The sequence below is a fragment of the Leishmania braziliensis genome, chromosome 9 (assembly GCF_000002845.2).
Source record: "Leishmania braziliensis MHOM/BR/75/M2904 complete genome, chromosome 9".
Lineage (NCBI taxonomy): Eukaryota > Euglenozoa > Kinetoplastea > Trypanosomatida > Trypanosomatidae > Leishmania > Leishmania braziliensis.
The window spans coordinates 272526-292787 of record NC_009301.2 but is presented as its reverse complement, the minus strand read 5'-3'; the positions used below and the strand labels follow the sequence as shown (position 1 = coordinate 292787).

Genomic DNA, 20262 nt, shown 5'->3' with positions numbered 1-20262 from the left:
GTGTGTGCCCCCGGCGCTCTTTTCGCCATCAACTCGCACCAGCATATCCGCCTCCCTTCTCCTCTCTAGCCAGCTGCCTTGCGGCCTTCGCTGACGAGCGGAGAGTCGATGTGTGTGTGTGTGTGTGGGAGGGGGGAGGGGGGAAGGGGGCAAAGGAAGGGAGAAGGAACATGATGCGCACACACACCGAGATGCAGGCAACCAAGAGGGAGGGGCGATGTAGCAGGTGCCCTGGTGTGTGCGTGCGTGTGCGTGTCTTAGCCTCTCGCGTCTTTTCTGTTTACACCACCACACCACTACTACCACCACCTCTCCCTCCCTCCCTCCGTCTCTCTTCCCCTCTCCCTTGTCTATCCTCATCCACCAACCCCCCCCCTCCGCCTTTCCACCCATCCTGGGAGCCTTCCTAATTGCCCACACTCCACCAGGGGGTATCTGAAAAAGCTGAACCACTCCGTGGACCCCACCCCAATTCCGGGCGCAAGAGCTGTGGACACTCAATATGGACTCATCCAGCCCGCTCCTCTCCTCCTTTTCTGCTGCCTCAGGGCCTGTACCCTCGCCGTTCGTCCCTTGCACCGAGGACTCGGCGCACACGCGGAGAGTCGGACGCCACCCGGCGCTCTTTCAACGCACCCTCGACGCTGTTAGCTACCGCTACCTCACTGCGTCCTCTCGACTGACTCGCACGGTTGTGTCCAGCAGAAGCAACAGTGATACGGGCTCTGTGGCGTTGCCTGCAACAGCCACGGCCAAGGCTGCACACGCAGCCTACGTGGCGACGCTCACAGCGAACTATCAGGAGCTGTGGCAGCAACGCGGGGCAGTCCCGAAGGCGGCACGACGAGAATGGTTTGAAACAGTTTTGGTGCATCTCAAGGCCTTAAATGCGCTGGGAGCTGCTCTTGCTTGGCTGACGGACGTACCCACAGAAGTCGTCGGTGCGGCAACCGCAGCCGCACCAGATGGGGCGATAGATGTTGATATGATCACCACCGGCTGTACCGGCTCCATCAGCTCCGTCGCGTCTGGTGCGCTCTTCGATCGTGATGGTGAACAGAGAGAGCAGCGGAAGCCGAAGAAAGCCGCCCACGACCCACTCCCTCTGTGGTACCTCTGGCAGGATGCTCAGCGTCACCTGCACCACATGACCCTGCGTCTGCGACCATGGACCCCTGCTGCCGGTGGTGCGCACGGGACGCGCGAGGCGATGCGGATGTCTGATCTGGTGCACATGGACAGCTCCGCCTTCGCCTGGCGGGTGCGCCAGTGGTGTCACATAGCCGCGCTTTTCCACTGCGCAGATACGGAGATGGCGCTGATGACGGCGGCATCATCACCGGCGACGACTCCCGAGAGGATTCATCCTGGCATGATTGTGGATGTTGTGCGCCACGTGAGCCCGGTTGCGAATAGCTCAATCTCACCCGCATCGCCGCTTCCTGGATCACTTCTGGCGGAAGAGCCGGAGGTGGCGCACATGCTGCTGCTCTGCCTCCGCCCCACCCCCGCGAACGCTGCCGGGGACATTCTGACCCGCCAGCACGTCGCCGGGGCTTTAGTGTACCGCATGCTGCTTGAAGTGACGCTTGGTCGCCTTCGTGCGCTGCCACGGTGCATCTTCACGTGGCGCCTCTTGCGAGATGTCGTCTGTGACCATCTCATCGCTTCGGCGCCAGGTTTCCTTGATATCAACAAGGCGCAAAAGGCGGTCCTGCTGGTCATAACAGCCTATGTGGAAGTGGTGATCATCCCGTACCTTCAACACCGTGACTGCCACCTCGAAAGTCTGCGGCACACCGCAACTCAGGTGCACGCCCAGTTCACGCGCCTTGCTTCTGCCAAACTCGAGCAGCTCCGTGCAGCCGTCTCGAGCACCAGTGCGGAGGACGCCGACAAGGCTGGAGCTGTTGCGCAGTCAGAGTCAGAGACGGCAGCCGAGGTAGTGGATGTCCACGGTGCAGCAGCCGCACCGGCTGCCGTGGGTAGTGCGGAGGACACCAAGGGGGAGCAGGGTTGCCTCCCTGAAGCGCAGCGCCAACGCATGGCGACATCAATGGAGTTCCTCCTCCGTAGCGCGTGCACTGGTGGAGCCCCAGCCTTTGCGAAAACAGAAGTGCAGATGTTTTCAACCCCGTGCACAGCGAACGAGTCCGAGGCGCAAGGCGCACAGGGCATTATTGCCAGTACCATTCTCGGCAACACGGTCGCTGTAGACAAGGCTAAGCGTGAGGCTGGAGATGGACAGCAGGGTGACGCGTCAACGGCGCCGTCGGGGATGTGGGAGGAGGAGCTCTTCTCGATGCGCCGTGACTTTCACCGAAAGCGCGTGGACGATAGTGTCCTTCACACCTCTGCGGCGCGAATTGCTCAGCTGCGGCTCTTCTTGTACCACTACTTCACCCAGAGTCCGACCCGGGCTTTCGACCGCGTCTCCGACACCGCCGCCGCCGCCGCAGAGGCCAGAGACGAAGATGAAGGTAAATGAACGTGTGTGGAGGGGGGAATACGCTCCCTCATGGAAAAGGAGAGGAAAGGCGCACACCTACGCACGGAAAGAGGCTGCGTGTCAGTGTGGGTTCACAGAATCGAATGGCCTCGAACATCACTGTGCGCGGGCACCAGAAAAAAAAACGAGAGCGAGATGCGCCTCTAAAAGGGAGAGAAACGAGTGCAGTGGACGGAATCCCATGCACTGTTTGGGGGGAGGGAGGGGTATAATCCGTCTTGGTGCTGGTGGGTGGTATGAGGGGGGAGCACAAGGGGGAAGGGGATAGGCTGGTCAGAAAAGGGCAAAGAGACATGCCCCTCCTCCCTTCGTCAGCCGCAGTCCCACTCGACTCGAGCGCGAGTGTGTGGCTGGGGGTTTCCCTCGTCAGTTTTCGTAACCGCCAAAAAAATGGAGCCTTTCGGTAGAAGTCTCCGTCTTTTCCCCTTCCTCCCCCGCGTCCCCTCCCCCCCCCCCTCTGCTCTCTGCATGGGTCTCGTCTACCGCAAGCACCTTTGCTCTCCCTCCCGATATTCGTCTCTCTGCTCGCTTCCCTGCCTCTTTTGTTGGCTCCCCTTGCGTGGCCCTCTCCCCTCCTCGTCACACCACACACACACGCACACCGCCGCCGCCGCCTCCTCCCCTCACTCCACCTTTCCTCCAGCACATCTGTGAACCAGTCGTGAGGGCGGTCAAGGAGGTGCCTCCCAGCAGACGAAGGAAGCGACGTTACAGGACTGGTGTGACCCAAACACACAGTGAAACGAATAAACTCTACCCACCCCCAGACCACTTCACGCAGTCGAGCTTTCCGCCCAGGAAAGCCGAAGCGGGACGCAGAAGAAAAGTGGTGCTTCTGCAAAGATGTTCGTGGACGATGCCGCCGGGACGCACTTTGACTTCGAAGACACGCTGCCCAAGGAGCAGCCTCGGACAGAGAAGAAGCTCGAAATCTGCCAGGATTTCCAGCGCGGCCGCTGCCGTCTTGGCGACGCCTGCCCGCAGCGCCACATTATTTCCGCCTACCGCACCGTCCAGACGAAGGTGTGCAAGCACTGGCTGCGTGGCGCCTGCGTGAACGGGGACAACTGTCTTTATCTTCACGAGTACGACAACCGCTATGTTCCACAGTGCGCCTTCTTCGAGCGCGTGGGTGAGTGCACTAACCCGGAGTGCCCTTTCCTCCACACGAAGCCGAACGAGTCACAGCCGGAGTGCGCCGCGTACCGCCGCGGCTTCTGCCCGCTGGGCCCCAAGTGCCGCCTCCGACACGTGAAGCGAGAGTCGGCGTGCCCATACTACCTCGCTGGCTTCTGCCCTCTAGGCCCACGATGTCCGCTGGGGCATCCCATCCAAGAGCGCTACGACCGCGACGCCGTTTCGAAGCGCATCCTGGCCAAGATGATTGTGGAGCGCGCCGATGACCCAACCTTCAACCGCAGCGCAACTTGCTATCGGGCTGGCTGCTTTGACCCCGGCCATCTCGCCCCGGACTGTCCTGGTCCGCAGCACAGCGTTTTGCACAAAGCTCTTGGCGAGATTCAAGAGCCGGGGCAACCCACTGGCGCCTTGGAGAGCACTGGGCGTGGCGGTGGTGGAGGCTCTCACCGCCGTTGCTTCTTATGTGACCAGGAGGGCCACACGGTGAAAGACTGTCCAATGAACACACACCGTAATCAGCAGCGCGGCGGAGGGAGTGGCGGCCCTGGCGCCCCACACAACAGTGCCAGCAGTGCTGCAATGGGTAACCGACGGCGCTTGCGGCGAGAAGGCGGTGCCGGTGGTGGTGGTGGTGGTGGTGGTGGTGGTGGTGGTGGCGGTGGTGGTGGCGGTGGTGGTGGCGGTGGTGGTGGCGGTGGTGGTGGTGGTGGTGGTGGTGGTTTCGGTGCCGGAGGCGGTCGCCGACGCCCCGGTCGTGACCACTACTAACCCCACCCCCGCGACCTTTTATAAGTTACGCACTCCGCACCTTTGAGTAACACTGCTGCAGACTCCCCCTTTGTGTGCATGCGGCGTGTGTTGGCAGGGTAGAAAGGGGGGGCAATGAGCAATCCGGTGTATTTTGGGTGTGGGGTGGGGTCAGTGCGCCTTTGTTTGCTAGTAGACTGCGTGTGTCTGTCTGGGGGTCCAGTGGGTTTTGTTTCCCTTTACCCCACCCCACCCCATCCTCTCCCTCCCCCTCCCATCTCTTGTCCCTGCGCACGTCTCTCCCCGCATGGCACCAGAGAAAGCGAGAGACTTGGACGTCACGGATTTCGATGACTGCACGTCACCGGTGAACGAGAGATGGAGACGAGGCACGCGTGTGGCCTTCCCTGTGGCTGACCTCTCCAGGAGCCGCCCTCGTTTTTTGATACTTCATTGGATTCTTTCCGGAGACCCACCACTGTGCCCCACCCCTACCCCACCCCCGTATCGTGCGGCATGCGCTCGAGAGAAATGGGGAAGGGGCCTTTTGTCGCCCAAACACATAAGAAAATGGACTGTGCTGATGAATTTGTGCATGACAGGTGGTCGCTGGCAGCGGCGACATGCACATCACACCACCGACCCCCCTCCACTTCCTGCACGCGAAGCGGGATGGCGTCTAACCCCTTCCCTTCGCCTCAAACGGCCCTTGCTTTTGCATAACTCTACCTCTTCTCCCTCTCCAGTGTATCTGAAGAGGATTTCTGTGAGTGTACGGTGCTGGTCCTCAAGCGCCCTCCCCTTCACATTCCCTTCCTCACCTCCTCTCAGTCCACCTCCGCAACCGCTGCTGGTCACCGGAACGCAGCTTTGAAACGAACGCCATCACGATCGTGCACACGAGTGTACCCACTCACCCCGACACACGCATACACATACACCAGATACAGCGTCAAGATACACTACAGCTTCTCTCAGCCTCGGTCCTTCTCGTCTCCCTCCCTGCCTTACTCGCGCCTTCCCTATAACACACAGCCCGCTGCTGGTTGATTCGCGCGGGTGGGCCTCGCATAGAAACGGCACAGTTGTGTGTCCACCGCCTCCCCCAAGTAGAGCTGCGGCTGCCTCTGTGCTGCTGCTTCTTCGCCGCTGTCGCGGCTCTGCCTTTCTCCCCCATTTGACCCCTCCTTGTTGTTCCTCGTCGTACCTGGCTTTGCACCTGCACCCCCGCCCCGAGGAACGTCATCGAGCACCGTGTCACCAACGTCTGTCGAACTTGCCTGTGGCTGAGGGGTGTTGTACATCTGCGCCGCGCTCTTCTCGTGCTACGCCTTCTTTGGAGTGGGGTCTTTTGGGGCGCGACTCGCTCTAGCGCACCCGCACACAACCGAGCATACCGCCCTAACCATCCTCCCCTCTCCCCACCACCACCACCACTATCGGTGCGAGTAGGCGCTGCTCCCTCTCTCTTCATAATTATCCATAGAAGCGATGCGGCCCACATGTGCTTGTGCGGTTCGCGCCGTGCGCATGTATACCCCAATGCGCGTAGCGGCAACTAATGGCGCCACACCATCGGCGGCCTCTCTCGCTGGTGGCAGCGCCGCTATATCGAGTGAGGTCCGTGCAGCTCGACGCATTACGGAAGCCGTTCTCAGGGCACGTGCGAACCGCAAGCTACGCGAGCCGCAGCCGTCGTCTCCTCCTGCGCCAGTTCCTCCACCGGCCCACGCAAAGACACCAGGGCCGCGCTCGCCGGCGTCGGAGAGAGGGGAAGGTGTAGTGAAGGACACGGTAACGGCGGAGGTGCAGACCGCCGCGCGACTCGCGCTCTCCTACGGCAAGTCCGCCTTTATGACGCACCTCGTCCACCAGCACGACAAAGTCTGCGAGCGCCCCTGCACTTTCTCTGCGTCAGAATGGGATCAGCTGATGGTGGGCGACCCCAGCACACCTGAAGCTTCGGCAGTGACGGCGCCCTCCGACACATTTTCAGCGTCGACCCCTCGTGCCGACACACCAAGTATCCCGCGCGCTGCGGCTGGAATGGTGGGGCTGCAGAGGGCACTGGTAAAGTGCTGGGATGAGCTCACTGACGAGGCAAGGGTGCGATGGATCACATCGACGCCTCAAGGTCGCCGAGCACTGCAACATGCGACAAAGCTCGCAAGGTTTAGGGATGTCACTCATGGCCAATGTAGCAGCAGCAACTCTAGTGCATATGTGGTGCCTTCTATGGAGTTGATGCTATCCAAGTACAAGAACACACTCGTTCAACCGCGATTGCCACGAGCGGCGGCATTGGCCCCATCACCCAGGGAATCAACTCTCCGAATGAAGTTGCGCGGTGAAAGGGACACATCTGCGAACCTCAGTCCGAAGTCGGCCGCGACGTCCACCGCCTTAAGTAGCATGATGCACGTTGCATTCGCAAGCAACGCGAGCCGTCACCGCCTGCGCGACAGGGCCGACGCGGTGCGTCGCGAGGAGCGGAGAAAGCTGTGGCACGAAGCACTCGTCAAGTTCCTCGGTGGTGAGGCAGCGTTTATGTTTGTCCACGACGTGAAGTATCTGCAGCAGCCTCGCGCAGAGTCGGACGAGGCGCTAAAGCGAGAATCGAGTATCCAAGGTGGCGAGGGAACTGGGCGTGCTGGAACAGTGGCGCCGTCCACACCAGCGGCTGCCGCCGCTGGTGACACCGCACTGGAAGAGGTGACGAATGAGGGTGCGCCAGTTGACTTCTCCGACGGGCTGCTAGATCTCTGTGAGGACCTCGGCATCCGCAGTGCACGGCGCGCGTATGTTCTCTCACGTGTCTTGCCTGAAGTCGATGCAACGAGCGCCTCCGAGGACCCGCCGCTTTCGTTAGCGGAGGTGCGAGACCTGGCAAAGAGGTGCTCCAACGAGTACAACGATCTCCGTGCTGAAGCGGCTCGGACTGCGAAGGAGGCCGGCTTCGCCTCTGCCGAGGACGCTGTCCGTGCCTTCGAGAGAGTGCACCTGGCGCTCGCCGTGGCACGCGTGCAGACGAAGCTGCACATGTTCCAGGAAAATCTCCCGCTGTTGAAGAACTGCGTGAACGCCCTTAGCAAGTAGCGATTGTTTTGTCGTCAGCGCGGTCTGGTGTCCGTAGCGGATTGTGCGTTTGTGCCCGTGGCGCCCCCCTCCTCCTCACCCGGGTTTCTTCTTTTTTTCCCTCTCCTCTGGGGTGCTGCCTCGTGCATTATAGAGCGTGGGTGACGCCTGCACACATGCACACACACACACACACACACAAGCAAAGCGCAGCTACGGACACAAGACACCCCCACCCCCAGGTTCGTCCCTTCAGTACACCACGGAGGCGTCTCTGCTATGGCGGCCACCGCATGGTGTCACCGCTCTGTTGGCCCCTCCTCTCCCCCGACACAGATGCCTTTCACCGCCCCCTCCCCATGATGCTCTCTCCCTGTCGCTCACACGCCTCTACCTCATTGTGTCCTCCTCCAACTTGTCAACCGCTCCTTTCCGCCCCCTCCCCTCACAGCAAACGCGGCGATCCGATTCGGCCCATTCACGTCGCTTTTCGTTTTCCTTTTGGTTGTTGCTGCGAACTGTGAGTTGTACCTCAGCAGACACGCACAAGCTCGCCCGTACACACAGCCGCATACACACGTATATATCTATATCCATATCTATATCCATATCTATAGAGAGAAAGAGGCACGCCGATACTCTCCCCCTCCCCTCTTCGCTGTCGAACATTGGCTGACGCGCGCTCGCCAGTGCTGCTGCTCGCCGAAAAGGGGAGAGCAAAGACCTCACACCTCATTAGGCCGTTGCGTGCGTCCTGATGTAGGGAGGAAAATTAGGCTTACAAGATCGTAGTTTTCGACTGCCTACGAGCGTGTTTCGGATTGTATGTTTGTGCTCGCGCGTCTGAGTGCAGAATACTTTCTTGTCGTCTGCCGTCGTCTCTCGATCGCACACGCGGACGTCTAGACCACAGACATCAAGAAGAGTCCACAAGACACGAAAGAGGTCAGCACACACACACAAACTCACACAGCTTTCACTCGCTGGCTCTTCGCTTTGCGCCCTCTCCCCTCTCCCTCCCCCCACCCCATCCTTCCCACTTTGTTGTCCGCACATACAGCCACACACGCTCGCAGCCAAGGCGTGTATTTATTTGTCCAACGCGTAAAGAGGAAAGGGGGAAAACAAAGTACCTGTGCGGAGTTCATACCAAGTCCAGGCTGGGTGTGGCACCTCACGCGCCTCGGCCAGCGTGCGTTGCGGTCATCCTTTGTTCTCTTTTCTCTGCTCCTCTTCTCTTTCTCCCCCGGGGGTCTTTCCAGCGCCTGTGCGCCCCACCCCACCCCTTTCTCACCCACTCTCTTCTTTGGGCTGACTGCCAAGTCTCTTGCTTGCAACCCCACCCGCTTTGATCAGAGTTTATATATTCAGGCGTTCTCTCCCAATGATGCCTGCCAAAACCGCCACCGCGCCAGCCGACGACCTCTTCAGCGGCAAGAGCAGGGAGTTGGTCGACGACATCAAGAACTCGCTCGACCGCATCGAAAAACTCCTCAACTGCGGCCAGCAGCTGTTGTACGGTGATGGGGCGGCCGATGGCGAGGAGGCCTCGGTGTCCCCGGACGAAGATCCTGCGGACGTAAGCGTCGTCGCGATCTCAGCCCTGCAGCACTTCAACCCCAGCTACGCCTCCTACCACTCCTCACCGCAGCGGCGGCGGGGGTCCTCGTGCGGTCTCGGCAGCGGTGGCGAGTCCGTGGCACATCAGCAGCTGGCAAGTCGCTCGCAGTACAATTCAGAAAATGCAAGCCACCGCTTGTCGGGGGAGGGAAGCCACCAGCATTCGTTGAAGAACTCCTCGAAAGAACGTAGCCGGTACGGCCGTTCGCGTGCGGACCAGAGGTTGATGGGCAGCAATCGTCCCCTGCTGCGCTCCAAGAGGAACGAGGTGTCGCCCTCCTTGCGTGGCCGCCAGATCCGGAGTGAAAGGGGCAGGATGCGGAATCTCGAGGAGGGGGTCGACCCCTCTGACACACCGCAGAACATAACCATCGCTGCGCTGAAAGAGCGCATCCGTCGTGAACTGGAGGAGTACCGACGCTCTGGCCCACTCATGCACCGCATCGAGTTGCACCAGCGCCTGCAGCGCGCCGTAATCGCCAAGCGTGCGTTGTCCAAGAATGGTGCCTCGAGTCCATCTGGTGCAGCAACGGCGGTCAGCCGCCCCAGCGCCTGTGTGGCAGCGGCAAGCGTGAAATCTGGGTCACATGCGGCCCCCGAGTCCAGGCAGGTGGTAAAGAGGGCTAACACCACCTCGACGCGCAGGACGCTGCAGAACTTGCAGGAGCAGACGCCGCTCTGGGAGCACTCCTATCGCAACACCGCCATGCAACAGCCGAAGTGGGATCATCGCGCCCAGCAGCGCCACGTGGAGAACGGGCGTTCTGTGGAGAAGTCGCACCCCCCCACAGTAGCATCGCCGGTACCCAACACGTACAGCCCCCATTACCACCCCCTGAAGATGAGCACGGGTAGCCACAGTTCGTCGCGCGACCTCCCGTCGAACCAAACCTCCGGATCCAGTTACGCCCCGCGGCAGCATATGTACCATGTGCAAAATCACCAGCGTGACTCTCCTTCGGCAGAGGGCACGTCGAAGTCATCGATGACGACCAGTCAGCTGACCACTGAGAGGCCGGCGCGCATGGCAATTCCGCAGCGCCCTTCCGTGGCGAACAGCTCGCCAGACGACATGGAGGAGCACAGCACCTTAAGCCCTACATGGCACCACTTGATCTCAGCGTGATCAAGAAGTAGGTGGTATGGCAACGCAGATCCAATGGCCCTGGCAGGCAGTGGCAGGGGGGAGGGCAGGAGCAAAGCCTGACAAGCGCCAAAGCGGTGCTGCGTCCCGTTTTTTGTTGTTGTTTGTTTAGGGGGGGGGGCGCTGTATCCACTGTGGGTATATGCGGCTGTGCCTCCATCGCATCGGCACGAGCAGCGAAAGGAGAAAAAGAGGAGGGGCTGTGGCTGGGTTCTGCCTGTACATCGGGTCTGTCGGTCTGCGTGTGTGTCTGTGCTCGTATGCAAGTGTACCCACACACACGCACACCGGCATACGTCAGCACATCCATTTTTTGCTTTTGTTCCTGATCATTGTTTTGTTTTCTCGCTTCACCTCAATTCACTTCGTTGGCACCCTCACCCCCCCCCCTCCTCCACTCGGTGTGTGTCTGTATGTGTACTCTCCGAAGAAAAAGGGGAAGAAAGCCCCATCCGTCTGTCTTTTGTTCCTTGACGTTCTTTTCACTCCGTGTCGGTGCGTTTCCTCTCAACGTGACTCCTCAGTAGGCTTCATCCGCCCTCCTCTCTCCCTCTAACTTTCGAGGATGTTGTGCGTGTGCGTGTGTGCGTGTGTGTGTGTGCACCTCTCTGAGTATGGATGAAAGGAGTAAGGGAGGGGATTGCAACAAGGAAACAAAAGACAGGTCATCGTATTCCGCTTCTTTCCTCCCCTTTCTTCCTGTTAACCTCTTTTTCTTCCCTCTCCCCATTGTTGTGTTGCGTTGCCCTCTGTGGGTGCAGTGATGGTGTCAGTGCGGTTTGTTGCCATGTTGTCAGTGAGGAAGCGTGTGTGCAGAAGAAGAAGCGTGGTCTTGCCTGTGCTTACCGCAAGTCAACGTGTGACATGAAAAAGGACCAGTGCAGCGCCAAGTGGAACACTCGAAGACAGCTCCCCGTTGCGCGCACGCACCTCCCTCCCCCTCCTTTCTTCGCGCGGCTCCCAAGAAGTACGGGTGAGCTAGCTTGCATGGCGGCGTCGTGTGGAATTGCGTAGCTCCTTTGCCCTGTAAGTGTGTGGTCTCAGTACGTGTTTCTGCGCACCCGTGTGTGTCGGATGCCTTTTGGAAACATCCAGTAGAAAACGTGTAAACAACAATGTCATGACGCCCGTTCCGCGAGCCGGCCGGGCGCCGCGCCGCTTTCGCTTGCCCGCATCCGCGCGGGGCGGCGGCGGACACCGCGCACACCCCCCACGACCCCACCCCCCCACCCCAACCCACCCCGACCCGAACGCACCGCCCAGCCACCGGAGAACAAGCGCGCCGCCGCCCCCGCATCCCACACAAAGGGATGCGGGGCGGGAAAAGCGTGACAAGAGTGGGGTTTGAACCCACGCCTCCAGGGGAGATCACGACCTGAACGTGACGTCTTGGACCACTCGACCATCTTGCCTCGGCGCTTCCTTCACACATCTAGACAGTTCCAGGAAAGATAGAGTGCACAAAAAAATATAGCACCGATTGGTTTCGATCCAACGACCTATGGGTTATGAGCCCATCGCGCTTCCACTGCGCTACGGTGCTGCCGGTGGTTTCGAAGTGCGCAAGATGACTTCAAAGATACGGTGAGGTCAATTTGTGTTTTGCCCCTTCCGGAAAACAGCACGCGTGCGAAAGCAAAAACCCCGCCAATTTCCGCACCACCCCCCAGGCCCGGCTAGCCCCTCAGCAGGAGATGGCCCGAGGCCCCTGGACGCCGCGCTCTTTTCGCGCCGCGACGCTCTTCCGAAAATACGCCGGCGGCAGCGCCCACCCACCCCTTCTTTCACAGACCCCAACGCGGGCGCGCCGGCCCCCGAAACCGCTCCAGGGGTGAGCACGTACCCACGGAGGAAAGCCCGACACCAACCCGAGGAACTAAAGGCAAACAGAGCGACAGCCACGGCACAAAAAGGCCAGAAACGCCCCAAAGAAACCAACACCGCCCCCCCCCCCCTCCCAGGCGCCACCCCGGCGATGGGCTTGGGCGATCAAAAACGGAGCCCTTTCCCAACGACGGGGCGCGAGAATCCCACCGCCGCTGGCACCCGCGACAAATCCAAAAAGAGGGAAGACACACCGCAACCACCACCGAGAGAACCCCGAAACCGAACGCCCGCCAAGCGCAGCCCACATTAGCCTCACCGCCACCAAGAACCTTTGGATTACCCCCACCCACCCCCGCCGGGCCTCTTGGTAGCCAATAAAGTCAAGGCTGGAACCCTGCCAATATCCTCCCACAGCCCGCTGCGCAAAGAGCTGACAAAAGAAACCCAATCGAAGGCGTTATCTCACGCCAACGAAAAGTCCGCGAAAAATTTAGAGAAGGGCACAAACAGCCACAGCCACACAGGACTTGCGAACCACCAAACAACACACCGAGCCAGCAACAAGCAGCCCAGCAACCCGTCACCCTGGACACGGGGAGCCAGGGAGGGGCAACCCCAACCAACCTGGGCCAGACACCGCCGCGCAGCCACCAAGACCACCAAAAGAGAAAAACACAGAAGCTGCAGCCGCACAGGGATCTCAAGAAACTTCCCGGAGTAACCAAGGAGCTGCTTCGCCACCCCCACCCACCGAAAAAGATCCCACCACCTTCCTGTTGGAAGCGGGGCTGTGAAACAAGTCGGCGGGAAACTTGGATGGAAAACATGCTCGGGAGAGTTGAACTAAAAAGAGCTGCAAACACATATCGCTGCATCGCCGAAAAGCGAAAGAAAGACACCAGCACGACCACCCCCGGCGGCTCACCACATCAGAGGCCTTTCTCGAACCCACATCCACCCACCCCCACCCCGCATGCCAAACCACAAAACGCACGCACATAAAACAGAAACCGCGAAGACATGGGAAGGGGGCGTTGGAGAAGGTGAGGGCAACCAAAAAGCACGCGCAAAGCAAGGAAACGTAAAGAAACACATGCGCTAGAAAAAACAAACACAACCATGACGTAAAAATGATGAATGTTTAGCGAAACACGCCAGGATTAAAGAGAGCTCCGGCACATAACCAAGAAACGTTTGTGGAAACGAGCGGCGGGCTATACAAGCTCGTAACGGTTCAATGGGGCGATGCGTTCGCCAACGCGGGGTGTGTGCTATGCCCCAAGGCCTTGCGGCGCCCCCGTCCCCGGGTGTGACTAACGCGGGCGGGGGCGGGGTGCCGGGGGGCCCGGCGCGCGGCGCGCCCGCCGAGGGCAAAAAAAACGCGAAAGGCATCGCAAACCAAGGCCCCAGCAAGAACGGCAAAACAAGCTGATCGCAGAAAATAAACTGCAAGAAAGAAGTGGGCAGAAAAGCCCCAGAAAATACGAGGAAAACAGAAGACCCACAAAGAAAAACAAACAAGCACGAAGCCGAAACCATAAAACATCGGTGGAACAACGTTCGCAAACGCGCGCGGGCAAGAGAAGAGCATCAGCAGGGGCCCTTATCACCCCATAGCGCAAGCACCCGCTACAAGAAAAAAAAACCAACAAAGTCTAACAGACACAAGGATTCAAAGATTCACATAACTGCAAATTTTCAAACAGGTTCAAACATTTGCGCTGCGACGCATACGTGTTTAGTAGTCCTCGACGCCCCCTTGCCGATCCTCATTCGAAACCCACCCACCATTTCCCAGCTACACGCCCACGCCTACCGGAAAAGGGGAAAAACCCGCGGCCCGGAGCCACGCGGCCTTGTGCCCCCGGGAACCGCAGCCTGTTTAGCCAGCGGTGGGGGGATTTTCGGTTCTGAAGGACGGGTTTTTGGGCATTGTCGCCCCGTGGGGGGTTGGCGTGCTGTGGTCTAAGTTTTTTGAACGGGGTGCCAAGGGTTCTGAATATTGCGTGGGGAAAAGGAAGCGGATCCGGTTTCTGTTTCGGATGTGTCGTCCGGGATTGGAGGTGCGTATTGCAGAGCTTTGCGCCAACCTTCTCTCATCACACTTTTCTTTGAACGCCTCAGAAAGCACCAAGCAGAGGTCTTGGCGAAAAAATGCTTTTGGCGAACCTGGGCATAGGATGGCGGGCCGCGGTTTGGGAATACCCGGCCTCGCTGCGTGGCGATCTTGCAATTTGCTTTTCTGCTGTGCGGAACCTGGGGTCAAACCTGGTTCTTCGTGGTCGGCGCCTGGTTTAGGTGTTTTTTGTGGCCCGTGGTGGGGTTGGGGGGCCTTTCATCCTTAACCGCGTCGGCGGGTTTCTGTCTCTTGGATGGCTCTCTGCTGCGCGGGGCTTCGTCGGTTTGTGTGGGCCGGGTCCGTTCTGCGTGCTTTTCGGGGGCTTCCTGTGGGTTGTGGGGGAGGGGGGGGGCTGTTTTCTGCGGCCCCTGGTCGTGCACGGCGTTCCGGTTCTGGGGGAAAATGTTTCTGGGGTGTGCTGCGTCTGGTCTGCGTGTTGTTTCATGGGGCTCGTGCATCTATGAAAGGATGCCTTGTGGCGTGTTTTCGTGAGCAGGGCGGTGTGTGGTTGAAACCTCTTGGCGCCGCGGCGAGGGTGGAAATGGTATTTGTACGTGGGCTTCTTCGAAAGGGTGCTTTGCGAAAACACAAAGCCCGCAGGGGAACGTCGCGCATGAGACCCATTGCGTCATGGGTGGCGGCTCGCCTTGATGCGTGGAGGCTGTGGTTGCGTGCGCTTTTCTTGGCGCGGGGCCGTGTGTGCCTCCAAGGCGCGGGGGATTGTCACTGTTTTTGCTCGCCCGGATGTGCTGTGGCCGCCTTCTTTCGCCGGGCTCTGCGGGCTGTCGCTTTTTGGCCCTGGGTGCGGTTCTCGGGGGTTTGGGTTCCGGGGCCGTCCTTGTCGGGATGGTTGGGGTTGGGCGGGTGGGGGGTCTCTCCCGGGCCGCGGCGGCCCTTTGGTGCCCGCCATCGCAGGCCTTCTAATGGCGTGGTTTGTCGCTGCGGCGCCGGTGTGTGCTTGCTTCTCTCCGCTCCTTTCGGTTGTTTTAGGCGCTGCGCGGCGGGTCTCTTGCTGGCGCCCGGGGCGTCGGGGCGAGGGCGGCCGCACAGGCGGGGCGGCAGCGCCCCAGCCAGCGCCGCAGCACCGCGCAGAACAGGCGCACGTCCCGCGGAGGGTTTGGCGCGAAAAAGTGCGCGTGGACAGAGCAAAGCGGCGCGCCATCGTAGTGGACAACCGTCGCCGCTGGCTGCTGCCCGCTGCCCGATGGCGGCGCAGGTGCGATGGAGAAGCGCTTCGCCTCGTCCACAACACTCCCGCAACGCGGCTGAAGGAGGCGCCAGAACCCGTAGTTGTGCTGCGGTGGGAGTTGGTGCAGCAGCGCGCGCCGCTCAAAGATAGCCGCCACGTGCTCCAGTGAAGCCTGGTCGAAGTACCGTGACGTCTGCGTGGCGCGTCGCCACTCCCACAGCACCTCCGGCATGCTGGCGACTACGTAGCCACCGTTGAAGGCTCCGAAGACGGCTTCGTCGGCTTCGCGAATCCAGTGCGGCGACAGGGCAACAGCCGCAGCTGCCGGCACGCAGGGCAGTTCGCGCAGCAGGGTGATGTCGCAGTCGAGGAACGCTACGGTTGGCGTGCTCGCCTTTGTTGTCATCATCGCTAGCTCCATTAGATTGGCCTTCTCCATCATGAAGTCAGCGTGCCGTGCGGGGTACCACACGCCGCGCTGGCGCTCCATTTCCGTGCGAGAGATGACCGGGCCGTACTGGTCGAGGCACGGCACCCACCGCACATGCGCGTCGTCGCGCAGAGCCCGCAGCGGGGCAGTGGCATCGGTGGCCGCCTCCGCGGCGTCGCGGACCTCGCTGCTGCAGCCGAGGTAGAGGGGCAGGGTTGGATGAAACGTGCGGAGCGCTCGGTGGAACAGCGCAAGCTCGGCAACGCACTCGCGCGTTGCCATGGTGCAGACAGCATTGATGGGCTTGGTTGGCATTGGGGGGGGGGGGGCGCTTCTTTGACGGCGCGCAGTGGTGCGCCCGCGGTGTTCGGCCTGTCCTACAAGGAAAAGTATATGCAGTGTGCAAGGTGTTCTTGGTGAGGGGGGTGGTTGTGTGAGACGAGGCGGCGGGAAGGGGTGCGGTGGGGCTGGCAAAGCTGGGGCAGGGGGCTGCAACCAGCACTGGCGCGCATGACAGGGCAGATGCTACCCGTGGTGATGGTTGCTTCATTTGCAGCCACTTCGGGCCAGAGCTAACGAGTTCTTTCTTCGCGTGTGTTCGTGCATGGGCAGTTCCCCACAAGACACCCTACGGACCTGCTGATGCCGTGACGTCGGCGACCACCTTGCGCAGGGCAAACTCTACATCACGCTCGGAGATGCGCAGCTGCCAGCTCGACCACGTGCCGCCCGGCGGCGTTGGCGACGATGCCTCCGCCTTTTGTTTGGTTTCCACTAACGCTGCGGTGCCCAGGGGCGGCGGCGGGGGTGGGGGGGCGCGGTCGCCAAGCCAGTGGCGCAGGCAGCCCACACGCACGCGCGTCCACAAGTTGTCATCGTCGTCCGCCGCGCCAGAATCGGCGGCGCCGTCGCGACTGCGTTTTTGCAACGGCAGTCCACCGACTGCCTGTCCACCGTGTCGCTCAGTCTGTGCCAGCAAACCCCACAGTGAAACGAGCCCTTGGCTCAACCGCCGGAGGTCGGCGATGGGTCGCGCCACGGTTGGATCCTCGAATTCATGGGCTGCCTCGTGGCCGGTCCCCCTGCCGCCTGGCAACTCCAGGCGCCGACGAGTACTGACGTCCTCGCTGTTAACGCGCAGTTGCAACCGCCGCCGTGACTGGCGATGCTGAAAGGTCTCCCGCTCTTCAGTTTCCACCTGTGCGGCGACACCCTGTCGGTACATGGCCGCCACCGCCGCCTCCGACAACAAGCGCACGAAGAAGTCTGCCACAGCGATGCACTGAGACCCTTCCTCATGCAGACCTGCCGCACTGCTCAACATGCCGCTAGACTCCAGGTACGCGGCTAGTCGCGTGGTGACGTGGTGCAGGTGTTGACCAGCAGCCACCACCGACGCGCGAGATTCCTCTCCGCCTGCGTACCGCCCACAGACACCGCTCCTCACCTCATTGGATGCCGTCGTGTGAGCAGAGGGTGAGGGGGCGGTCACTAGGAACACCGGCGGCGGCTGCGCGAGCCGCTGCTGCTCTGCGGCTTCGCACTCCAGTGCGTGGAGGGCAAAGGGTGGATTCTGCAACGTGCTCGCGCAGTAGACGTCGTAGGGGTGTCTACGGCAGTACTCCTCGAGACGGTTGATGTTTTCCAAGATGGCAGGCGTTGCTTTCGGGTCCTCTCGCACGCTGCGGCGACCCTCACGTGATTTGCTCAGCCATTGATCGATTAGCCCCTGCGGGAACATTTTGGTCCGCACCTGCACAGGGGCTCTTCTTTTGCGTTTGTTTCTGTACGGGTGATGGTCCCACACGCTCAAGGAAAAGGGAATGGGTGTGTGATAGTTTGCGGGTGGAGAGGCTTGGCAGGGACTTCATCGGGGGGATGCGGGGGACTGCAGCGAAGGGAAATGGCATACATGGGAGACAAATTTGACTGCGCATCATCCTTGTGCTCTTTCCCCTCTTACGTTGCCGTCAGACGGGGAGGTGGGCGAGCTGACGCAGAGACACTCAGCGCGGCTCTGTTCTCTTCCTTTCGGATTTCTCACGGGTGCGAGGGCTGATCAACACCAAACAAACACCCCTCAAACACACCCGTGCGGTAAGTTCGCAGAAGGGAAGGGAGGGGGAGGGGTTAGAGGACTGTGGAGGGTAACGCTGTTACTGATTAAGACACAGACACACATAGTCAGGCGCAGACTCCGCACTCCACAACTGCTGCATCGCATCGAGCGCCGCGTTACGCCAGCACGCCGCGATTGGCCTCGGTGCTCTGACTGGCCGTCACGGCCTGGTTCGCGCCGGGGCGGTTCAGCTTGTACGTTGTCATGAATTCATCCATCTGCTTCTCCTTCTCCATGAGGCCCTTGTTTAGCTGCGTGAGCGCTTCGCGGATGGCAGCTAAGTTCTCCTCAATGTCTGGCAGCACCTCGCCCACCGTGAGCTCCACTAGAGCACCACCGACAAGACGATGACAACAGCGGTCCTTGTTGAGCGGGCGCAGTTCCCTCGCGACGAGGTCGTGCTCGTGGGACTCATTCTCCAGTTCGGCAATGCGGGACATGATGGCGCTCTGCTCCTGACGCATGCGGTTGTACTGCTGCACAATCTGCTCCTCAGTGAGAGAGCCCTCCGATACCTTCGCGTTCGCGCTCATTTTCCGGTCTGCCGAGCGGGTGTGTGGAGCGCGGCAGAGGTGCACGTGGTGGTCGATGAAAAAGAAACCGCGACTGTGAAGTAAGAACAGAGGCACAATCAAGGGAATCTCGTGATGCTGACCCACAGCGCGCGATGGCCACCGATCGACGTTGTCACGTGCGCACGGTACGACCAAGAAAACCGAAGGGGGAGGAGGATGGTGGCAGTGGTGGTGGAGGCAGACAGAGAGAAAAGAAAGGGAGGGAGGGAGACACACATCGCGGGGCGTGCACATGTGGGGATTGTTCTCAAGGCGACGTACGCTGATCGTCTGCGGTATACGAGAGAGAGAGAGAGAGGACGATCGAGGCTGCCTCGACAACAGTGCCGCGACAGCTCTTGCTCGTTGCTGCCAGAGAGCCATGCAGCATTTTTGTGCCTTATCTCTTTCTTCTTCCTCCATTTTAGCGTATGTCTTAGCGGAGTGGATAGCATGAATGATGGTTGCTTGTGATTGGGGGTTTTGTGCCCGTGCGTTGGCTAGCACACGGGCCATCGCTGTAGCTGCTCGTCACTGTCACAGGATCGATGTTTCACCCACAGAGTTTCTCTCAGACAACTGAAGATATTTTTACTCGCTACACGGGCTAGAGTAGCCGTCAGGCCGGTAAGACGCGCGCCGCCACGAACTTCTCCAGCAGTCTTATCTTTTTATCGTTCGCTTCCATCTTTTCATTCGCGAGTCCCAGCAGCGCCCAAACGTATCCCCGCTGAGACGCCACGTGGTTGACCCCGTGAAGGACGACAGGCACCTCCAGCCCCAGCCCAGCGGTGCTGCGTATGCCGCACATAATCTTCTTGCCAGGCGGGACAACGCCACTGTTGCGGTAACCGCTGTCGCTCACCGCTGCCGAAAGCAGCAGCTTCGCAGCCTCCATCGTGCGGCACTCAACGTGCATGACAAACGGCTCCATTTTGATCGACACGGTGCCGCGTGTAGGAACGGGCAGCGGCGCAGCCTCATCTCCGCTTGCTTGCGCCTCCACCAGCACTCCCTCCACCTCGCCATCATACATACCAGCAGGCGGAGAGCTAGAGGTGGTGCCGTGGCTGTTGGCGCCGCCGCTCACAGAGGCGACGTGGGCCGCGTGCTTCTCCATCTGTGCCGCATCCAGGGCTACATCCTCCGGCGTGGTGGCTGCCCCGCAGAGGAAGCGGACCACCTGAGCCATCTCTATCGGGTGCAGCATGCCGTGCTTCACGAACACCCAGCCGAGCGCCGCCTTGTCGCCCCGCTTCATGCGCGGTTTCGGCGTTGCCGTCTTCTTGTCGGTCCTGCACACTTCGCTGTGCGTGATGTTGTGAAAGAGGGCGATGCGCCCGCTGCAGCTGCTTGTCGTGACGTAGTCCCTGTGCGTGTTGAGCAGGTTCATCACAGGGGTGCACTTCACATCTACGCTGCCCTTAGGGCTCAGGTCACAAGCGTTCGTCTGCAGGTTGGCTAGAATGTGTGTCTTGTGCGTGGCAAACTCCTTGTCTCGTTGCTTCTGCTGTTGTGCGGAGACGTCGTCGGGCTGAGGAAACGGTCGGGGCTTGGGTTCTCCCGTCCTCGATGGCTTCTTGCGCGCCGGCTTCATTCTTGTTGGAGCCGGACCAGGCGCTGCGCCAGACATGATGAGAGAAAAAAACACCCGCCCACTTGCGTCTCGCTCTCGCTCTGCGTGTGACTGTGCGTCCCACCTCTTACGACGCAACGAGAATTTCTTCACTGAGAGGAGAGGGTAATGACCACGCAAGAGAGAGAGAGAGAGGGAGAGAGAGGGAGAGAG

The 20262-nt window shown here is 60.4% G+C and overlaps 8 protein-coding genes and 2 non-coding genes across 10 annotated transcripts; 4 read left to right on the top strand and 6 right to left on the bottom strand.

Moving 5' to 3' along the window:
- Positions 1-502: 502 nt before the first annotated feature.
- Positions 503-2488, top strand: LBRM_09_0810 (conserved hypothetical protein; the record flags this gene model as incomplete). The annotated part of the gene is made up of 1 exon (XM_001562645.1): positions 503-2488. One exon carries the CDS (start codon positions 503-505, stop codon positions 2486-2488), a length of 1986 nt encoding a protein of 661 aa, XP_001562695.1.
- Positions 2489-3352: 864 nt separating this feature from the next.
- Positions 3353-4417, top strand: LBRM_09_0800 (putative cleavage and polyadenylation specificity factor 30 kDa subunit; the record flags this gene model as incomplete). The annotated part of the gene is made up of 1 exon (XM_001562644.1): positions 3353-4417. One exon carries the CDS (start codon positions 3353-3355, stop codon positions 4415-4417), a length of 1065 nt encoding a protein of 354 aa, XP_001562694.1.
- Positions 4418-5887: 1470 nt separating this feature from the next.
- Positions 5888-7492, top strand: LBRM_09_0790 (conserved hypothetical protein; the record flags this gene model as incomplete). Its single annotated transcript, XM_001562643.1, has 1 exon — positions 5888-7492. One exon carries the CDS (start codon positions 5888-5890, stop codon positions 7490-7492), a length of 1605 nt encoding a protein of 534 aa, XP_001562693.1.
- Positions 7493-8855: 1363 nt separating this feature from the next.
- LBRM_09_0780 (conserved hypothetical protein) lies at positions 8856-10217 on the top strand (the record flags this gene model as incomplete). Its single annotated transcript, XM_001562642.1, has 1 exon — positions 8856-10217. One exon carries the CDS (start codon positions 8856-8858, stop codon positions 10215-10217), a length of 1362 nt encoding a protein of 453 aa, XP_001562692.1.
- Positions 10218-11564: 1347 nt separating this feature from the next.
- LBRM_09_tRNA2 lies at positions 11565-11647 on the bottom strand. Its single transcript has one exon. It is a non-coding gene; the product is annotated as a tRNA-Leu (tRNA).
- Positions 11648-11706: 59 nt separating this feature from the next.
- LBRM_09_tRNA1 lies at positions 11707-11778 on the bottom strand. Its single transcript has one exon. It is a non-coding gene; the product is annotated as a tRNA-Met (tRNA).
- Positions 11779-15167: 3389 nt separating this feature from the next.
- On the bottom strand, positions 15168-16115 carry LBRM_09_0770 (conserved hypothetical protein; the record flags this gene model as incomplete). Its single annotated transcript, XM_001562641.1, has 1 exon — positions 15168-16115. The coding sequence occupies one exon, from the start codon at positions 16113-16115 to the stop codon at positions 15168-15170; it is 948 nt and encodes a 315-aa protein (XP_001562691.1).
- A 313-nt stretch (positions 16116-16428) lies between these two features.
- On the bottom strand, positions 16429-17541 carry LBRM_09_0760 (conserved hypothetical protein; the record flags this gene model as incomplete). Its single annotated transcript, XM_001562640.1, has 1 exon — positions 16429-17541. The coding sequence occupies one exon, from the start codon at positions 17539-17541 to the stop codon at positions 16429-16431; it is 1113 nt and encodes a 370-aa protein (XP_001562690.1).
- A 494-nt stretch (positions 17542-18035) lies between these two features.
- On the bottom strand, positions 18036-18728 carry LBRM_09_0750 (putative prefoldin subunit 2; the record flags this gene model as incomplete). The annotated part of the gene is made up of 1 exon (XM_001562639.1): positions 18036-18728. The coding sequence occupies one exon, from the start codon at positions 18726-18728 to the stop codon at positions 18036-18038; it is 693 nt and encodes a 230-aa protein (XP_001562689.1).
- Positions 18729-19092: 364 nt separating this feature from the next.
- On the bottom strand, positions 19093-20070 carry LBRM_09_0740 (conserved hypothetical protein; the record flags this gene model as incomplete). The annotated part of the gene is made up of 1 exon (XM_001562638.1): positions 19093-20070. The coding sequence occupies one exon, from the start codon at positions 20068-20070 to the stop codon at positions 19093-19095; it is 978 nt and encodes a 325-aa protein (XP_001562688.1).
- Between the last annotated feature and the right edge of the window lie 192 nt (positions 20071-20262).